General features: G+C 57.7%; 1 protein-coding gene across 1 annotated transcript; it reads left to right on the plus strand.

Annotated features, from left to right (window-relative positions):
• Positions 1-353: 353 nt before the first annotated feature.
• On the plus strand, positions 354-6388 carry LOC147596501 (dynein regulatory complex subunit 4-like). Its single transcript, XM_086771457.1, has 11 exons — positions 354-440; positions 1710-1907; positions 2104-2310; positions 2603-2657; positions 3059-3264; positions 3538-3705; positions 4042-4128; positions 5118-5327; positions 5665-5730; positions 6050-6225; positions 6337-6388. Exons 1-11 carry the CDS (start codon positions 426-428, stop codon positions 6386-6388), a joined length of 1440 nt encoding a protein of 479 aa, XP_086627583.1. The 5' UTR covers positions 354-425.
• Positions 6389-6774: the final 386 nt, after the last annotated feature.

Genomic DNA, 6774 nt, shown 5'->3' on the forward strand with positions numbered 1-6774 from the left:
CAGGGCCTGAGCTTGTCCTGGGCCCAGCCCTGGGGAGGGAGCCCCTCAGCGCCATGCCCAGGCCTGTGATGCTGCTCCCGAGCCCTTCTTTTGGGTACGGGCATTCTGGGCTTCGCTTTGGGCCAGCAGTGGCTGGGTATGAGCCGTGGCTGTGCTGGAGGCTGTCAGGGGCTTCCAGGCCCCTTCCACGGACCCTGGCTCCCTGTCCCCCTCCTCACCCTGTCCCAGCCATGAGAGCAGGGAAATGTCCTGGTGGCCTGGGCTGCTGTGGGAGCTCTGAGCAGCACAGTTTCTTCCCAGCACCTGAGCCATGCACACACCTCGTGTGTTTTGCTTTCTCTCCTTAGGCACCCAAAAAGAAAGGCGGGAAAAAAGGGGAAGAAAGCAAAACTCCAGCAGTGGTGGATGCTTTGTCCCCGCAGGAGATGAGCAAGGAGCAGGTGAGAGAGCCCTCATCTTCCACACCAGTCCCGCTTAGGAAGCCCAGCTCAGCACCTGGCTCCGGCAATGACAGGTGGCGGAGGGTGACAGAGACAAGCAGCTGAGGATCATTTCCCTGCCTGATGGCCAGCTGTGCTGGTGAGGGATTCTCACTGGTCCTGGAAGGAGCAGCCCCCTCGTCCCATCCTCCCTTCTGCTGGTCCGGCCCACTCTGCTCTCCAGCCCTGTGCCCTCCCTGTCTTCTCCCCGACTCCATAACTCCGGCAGCCTGCTCAGCCAGCTGATGGCTCAGCTGGGAGCTCTGTGATGGCAGCCTGCTGTGCTCTTGCTCGCGGCACCCTCAGTTGCTCCAAGTCCCCTTGTTTTGCCCAGTGTCCTACCAACAGAGGAGCAGATGGCCCTGGGCTGGGGACCTTGCTCCTTGGGAAAGATCTTGCACATCTCAGAGCAAGCAGCATGCCCAGGTGGCCAAGAAGGCCTACAGCATCCTGGATTGTCTCAGAGAGTAGCCAGGATAATTAGGGCAGTGATCGTCCCCTGTAGTCAGCACTGGTGAGGCCGCACCTCCAGTGCTGTGTTCACTTTTGGGCCCCTCACTGAAAGAAAAACATTGAGGTGCTGGAGCACACCCAAAGGAGAGCAACGACGCTGGTGAAGGGTCTGGAGCCCGAGTCCTGTGCTGGAGAAAAGGAGGCTGAGGGGAGATCTTAGTGCTCTCTACAACTACCCGAAAGGAGGTTGGAGCAGAGAGGTTGTGGGTCTCTTCTCCCAAGTAAGAAGTGGTAGGGTGAGAGGAAACCACCTTCACCCAAAGGGTTCTCAAGCATTGGAACAGGCTGCCCAGAGAAGCAGTGGAGTCACCACCCCCAGAGATATTTAAAAGGCACGCAGATGTGCTGCTTAGGGACATGGATTGGTGGTGGCCTTGGCAGTGTTGAGATAACGGTTGGACTCAGTGATATTCAAGGTCTTTTCCAACCTAAACGATTCTATGATTTGATTCTACAAATCAGTAGTATTTAGGCACCTGGGAATGGTGTTACTCCTTTTCCAGGGGCTGATGGGTTCTGTCAGGCCCTGGGCAACCCCCACAGTCCCCAGATGTCCCTGTGTCAGGGCCCGTCCCCTTCTCTCCTGCGCGCCTCCATCCCATTGATGGCCACTGTGGCCTGCCAGGTTTGTGACATGGCTTGCCACGGGTGTCTTGTGGAGGTGTCTGTCTGAGGCCTCTTTTTTCCCCTCCCTGGCTCTTCCCCTTGGCTTTGCAGCTGGAGAAGCATGTTGCGCGTCTGCGGGAGGAGCTGGACCGGGAACGGGAAGAGCGCAACTATTTCCAGCTGGAACGTGACAAGTTTCACAGCTTCTGGGAGATGACCCGCCGGCAGCTGGAGGAGCAGAAAGCAGAGTTGCGGAAGAAGGAGTGGGAGATGAAGGAGGCGGAGGAGCAGCAACAAGTGGAGCTGAAGGTGGGAGGGCAGGAGGCTGGGAGATGTTGTGAGTGCCCCAAGCTCTGTCTGAGCCTTGGGCAGCTCTGAGGAGGTGAGGGAAGGGCTAGAGGAGGAGAAGCTGGGTGAGATGCAACCCAGACGCGTCACAGATAAAAATCCCAGGTCCACATGTCTCCTGCAGAAGCCCCTCACCCAGTCTGTAGCTTGTCTTTAGGTTTACAAGCAGAAGGTGAAGCACTTGTTGCACGAACACCAAGAAAACCTCACCGAGCTGAAGGGGGAGGGCACCCTGTCCGTGAAGCGGGCCCAGAAGGATCACTGGGCCCAGGAGATGGAGCTGAGGAAGGACATGCGTTCCATGAAAATGGAGCTGAAGGAGCAGGAGCTGGCCAGTGAGGAGGCACTGAAAAACATGCACCTGGTAGGTCCCTGGCCGGGCCGGAGCCATGTATGAGCCGTGTGCATCTGCTGCAGAGGGAGGTGGTGGGGCTGCGGAGAAGGGCTTCCTGGGGCTCCCAGCTCCTGCGAAATCCCCCTCCTGCAACGGAGAGCTGTGAGAGCTGCTGGAGAACCCATGAGCTGCCGTGTGCAGAGATAACGTGGGACTGGCACCACAGCAGGGGCCTTTCCCAGGGAGCAGGAGGGAATCCTTCAGGATGCAGCTGCCTGAGGATTTGATTATGTGTCTCTGACATGTAGCTTCTCCCTAACAGAAACAAGAGGAGGAGATCACCCAGCTGCACAACAACTTTGAGAGACAGGTGAAAGGTGAGTCCGTGCGCGTAGCTCCTGCGTGACCTCCCTTTGTCAGTGTGCCAGGGGAGGCTTCTCCGAGCTCTGCTGTGCTGCCGGGCTCCGTGGCAGAGCCTCGAGCAGAAAGGGGGATGGGTTTCCCTCCAGTTCTGGCTTGTTTTCCCCGAGTTCTGGACAGTTTTCCCCAAGTTTCCAGAGGGTGCAGGCAGGGCGCCTGTTGCTCTGCTCTCCGTGGTCCCAGTGTAGCTGCTCCGCACACTGGTGGCAGCTGTGGTGACACTGCTAACAAGTGTCTTGAACTCCAGTGATGCCACAGTGGCACACGCCACTCTGGCACCTCACCTATTAATGGCACTGGGGCATGTTACGTGCGATCTCCAGGAGGTCCTCACTCAGCTCTCTGTGTGCTCCCCCAGAGATCAAGGCCAAGTACACCAACAAGATGGAAGTGCTGCGGGACGAGCTTGACTTGTGTAGAACGACCGAGGTCCACAAAGTGGAGGAGGGGAAGAACACCCAGATTGATGAGCTGATGAGGAACCACGAGAAAGCCTTCCGTGACATCAAGGACTACTACAATGATATGCGTGACAAAAACATGGCGCTCATAGACTTGCTCAAGGTACTGCCTGCCCCCCTGCCTCAGCCTGCCTGGCCTGCAGTGTCACCATTCCAGCAATGGACCGCTCCTGTGAGGATTTCACCCAGGTCTGGCCGGTTCCCAGGCGGCCGTGTGGGTGCTGCTACTCTCCCGAGGGTCTGCTACCATTCCAGGAGTGAAGCTCTTGAGCACAGGGTCTTGCTGGGCCAGCAGCAGGAGGGTGTCCGGAGGGTTGGGGAAGCCCTGAGGACCTGGGCAGCCCCCAGGAGTTGGCACTTGTGTTTCCAAGAACAGGAGCAGATGGAGGAGATGAAGAAGAAAGGGAATCGCTTGGAAAAGGAGAAGGCACGTGTGCTGCTCCAGAACAAGCAGCTGAAGGAGCCCCTGCAGCAGGCCCGCGAGCAGCTGTCTGAGCTGCAGAAGAAGTTGGCCAACTATGACAAGGACAAGGAGGCCCTGAGGGTGAGTGCCAGCCCTGTCCTCTCCCCAGTGGCCCTGGCTCTGTCCTGGAGGCAGCCGCTCAGCAGTGACCTCTGCCACTCGGCTTGGCCAGATCCCTGAGCAAAGTCCTCCGAGTTCCTTTGGGCTTCGCTGGGTGCTTGTACGATCTCAAATGGCACTCCGGTAGCGAGAAAGTAGAGTCGCCTCCACAGCAGAGAGGAAAGGGTGTTGGTGCGGGTACTGCTTCTTTTTTCTCACCCATTTCTCTTTGCTGGTCACTCTCCTGCCTTGCCCGAACGTGTCCCCCACACCTCCCAGAGAAACCTGTGCTTTTTAACTGCCCCTTCCCACTCGCAGAACATCAGAGCCCATCTGAAACTCACCCAGAAGGAACTGAAGGCTCTTCAGTGGGAACACGAGGTCCTGGAGCAGAGGTTCAGCAAGGTGAGAGCTGCAGATGGGTCTGGGCATCCCACTTCCCTCTCCAAAACCCTGGCCCCTCCGCAGAGGGCTGGTCATGGGGACTGAGCAGAGAGTTTGTGCTTAGCCAAGGGCTTTCAGAAGATCTGATCCAGAGCCCTGAGATAACTGCTACTTCCAGTGAAGCTTCTCACAGCTTTGGCATCTTCCACTCAGCTCAGCAGACAGGCCTGGCCTTGTACTTGGCTAAGCAATCGCGCACGCTCAGGTAGTCCCCTCCCAGCCAGGGAGCCACTGGCTGCAGCAGCAGTTCTGGAGCAGAGCTGTGGCGAGGGATTGTCATGGGTCAGCACCCCCGGTGGGAGCTCGCTCCCTCCTTCTGCTGGCATTTGGGGGTTGCTTCCCTTGTTTGCCATGCGGGAGTGGCTCGGGATGAGTCCCATTGTCTGAGTTCTCCCAGACTCAGCCTCTCCCCCTCCCAGCGAAGATAAATCTCTGGAGGCAAGAAGAGAGCTTGTTTGTAATTAGCAGAAATCCTCAGGAACAGGAAGACTGGTCTGAGGCCTTGTTATCGATCCATCATGAAGGCAGCAACATATTAATTGCATTCCAAAATAAGCTGTGGTGGAGAAATTGTGTCCTAATTAGGACACTTCTTAACCAGCTGTGAGCCAGGGACTCCTGCCAGCTGCGAGGAGAGGAGAGACCCTTGTGTGCTGTGGGGCCCCCTCTGAAGTGTAAACCAGTGCCCATCCAGCCATTCTGCTGTCAGAGGTGTCTCGGGCCTGGAGGGGAGGCGAGAGCAGAAGTGTGGGTGCTGAGGGAGTGCCAGCCATGAAGGGAGGGAGGGAGAGAAGCTGTGCTCCAGCACCTGCCTTCCTGTGGGCTGCAGGTGCCATGGGGAATGGCCAGGCCGTGGCTGGAGCAGGCAGGGCCAAGCCACCAGACCTGTCTGGTGCTGGCCCGGGGTTGCCGCCAGCCCGGGTGTGAAGGCACGCTGTCTTTGGGAGCAGGTGCAGGCGGAGCGAGATGAGCTCTATCAGAAGTTCACCCAAGCCACAGAAGAGGTGCAGCAGAAGACGGGCTTCAAGAACTTGCTCCTAGAGCGCAAGCTGAAAGGGCTCCTCAGCATGGTGGAGAAAAAGGATGTGGAGCTCAGTGAGGCCTTTGCAGCCTCCAACCTCGACCCGGATGCCCTCTTCTTGGTCTCCAGCAAGCTGGAGGTACTGTGTGGGGCCCGGTGAGGGCTGGCCTTGGAGGGCAGAGGCTGCCTTATGGTGAAAGCTGACCCTGAGCCATGCAAGCCCTCGTCCTCCGTGGCTGAAGCTGCCATGTCACTCATCCATGTCCCTCACCTCTGCCTGGGGCTGGCTGTCCCTGGCAGTTCTGGCTGGAAGGACATAGAGCGGTGGCCACCTGTCAGGCTGTACTGCAAGCTAAGTCCTGCTGCCAGCTCGGCCGCTGCGCAGCAGCTCCTCTGTGCACTCTGTCACACTGCTCACAGCCGCCGTGTCCCCAGGGCCGTGTAGCTGTTGCCTGATGCACCATCTCCCTTTGCAGGACTTGGTCAGTTCGAAGAACACCACCATCAGGCAGCTGCAGCTGCAGCTAGCCCAAGTCTGCAAGGTGAGGGAAGGGGATGAAGCTTCCCTGAGCCCTGCAGGTCAGGGCTGGGGCCTGGTGGGTGCTGGCTGTGGCTTGGTGGGGTGGAAATGGGAATTTCTACTCCAAGCCTTGCACCAAGTGGATGGAAGGGAACTTCCAGCAGGCCGGCTGAGCTGCTTCATGGCCTGGGCAGGAGCCAGCCCAGGCTGCGGTTTCCCCTGCAAAGGAAGGCATTTTGGGGTCCTCTCCATGCAGGGAGGTGCAGAGCGTCCATGGCAAGGCAGGGAGGTGCTGGGCTGGAGCTCGGTATCAGGCTGAGCATGGGACGCTTCTCTTGCAGGCACACAATGACATGCTGCACACGTTGGAGGCCAAGCTGAGAGCCTTTGGGATCCCCGTGGACAACCTGGGCTTTAAGCCACTGGCGAGCCCCGTGCTGGGGCAGGTGCTGGGACAGGGCCCTGCGGGACTCATCGCTGTGCCCTCCTGGCGCCAGCTGGCGCGAAGGGACCCGCTGTGCCGTGCAGGGCCTCATTGGTGCTCCGCGACAATAAACAGAGCCCAGTGAGCCTTTGGCTCACTGTAGTCACATAGGGTAAATTTTGTATGAAATCTATGTGCCCTTAGAGGGAACACGGAGTCTCAGAACTGCTACAACATCTCGTTTGTTAGCAGTTAGCCCAGCATGTCTGGGGTGATTAAGAAGAGTGGTAGAACAAAGGCAGGCCTCAAACCCCAGCTGTGAAGATAGGCCCTGAGCCATCACTTTGGAGCCAGAAAATCAAGGAAAACGCGACCTGTTCCCAAGACCACGGATGGAGATTTTAAGGAAGGGTTCCGCCAGAGAATTTGAGGAGGGCCCACTCTGACAACCCCCAAGACCACCAGAAGACCCTTGACTCAAAAGACTGAGCATGCACAAGTGGGTGGGGAATATTACAATGGTTTCCAGGAAAACTGATGATTATGTATTAGTGTTCAGGGAATTATTAATGATGATGTATGAAATCACTAAATAGATTCTGTCCAGATTTTCAGACCGGCATGTATGCTGGGTGGAAGGAT

The sequence above is a fragment of the Chlamydotis macqueenii genome, chromosome Z (assembly GCF_036417535.1).
Source record: "Chlamydotis macqueenii isolate bChlMac1 chromosome Z, bChlMac1.mat, whole genome shotgun sequence".
NCBI lineage: Eukaryota > Metazoa > Chordata > Aves > Otidiformes > Otididae > Chlamydotis > Chlamydotis macqueenii.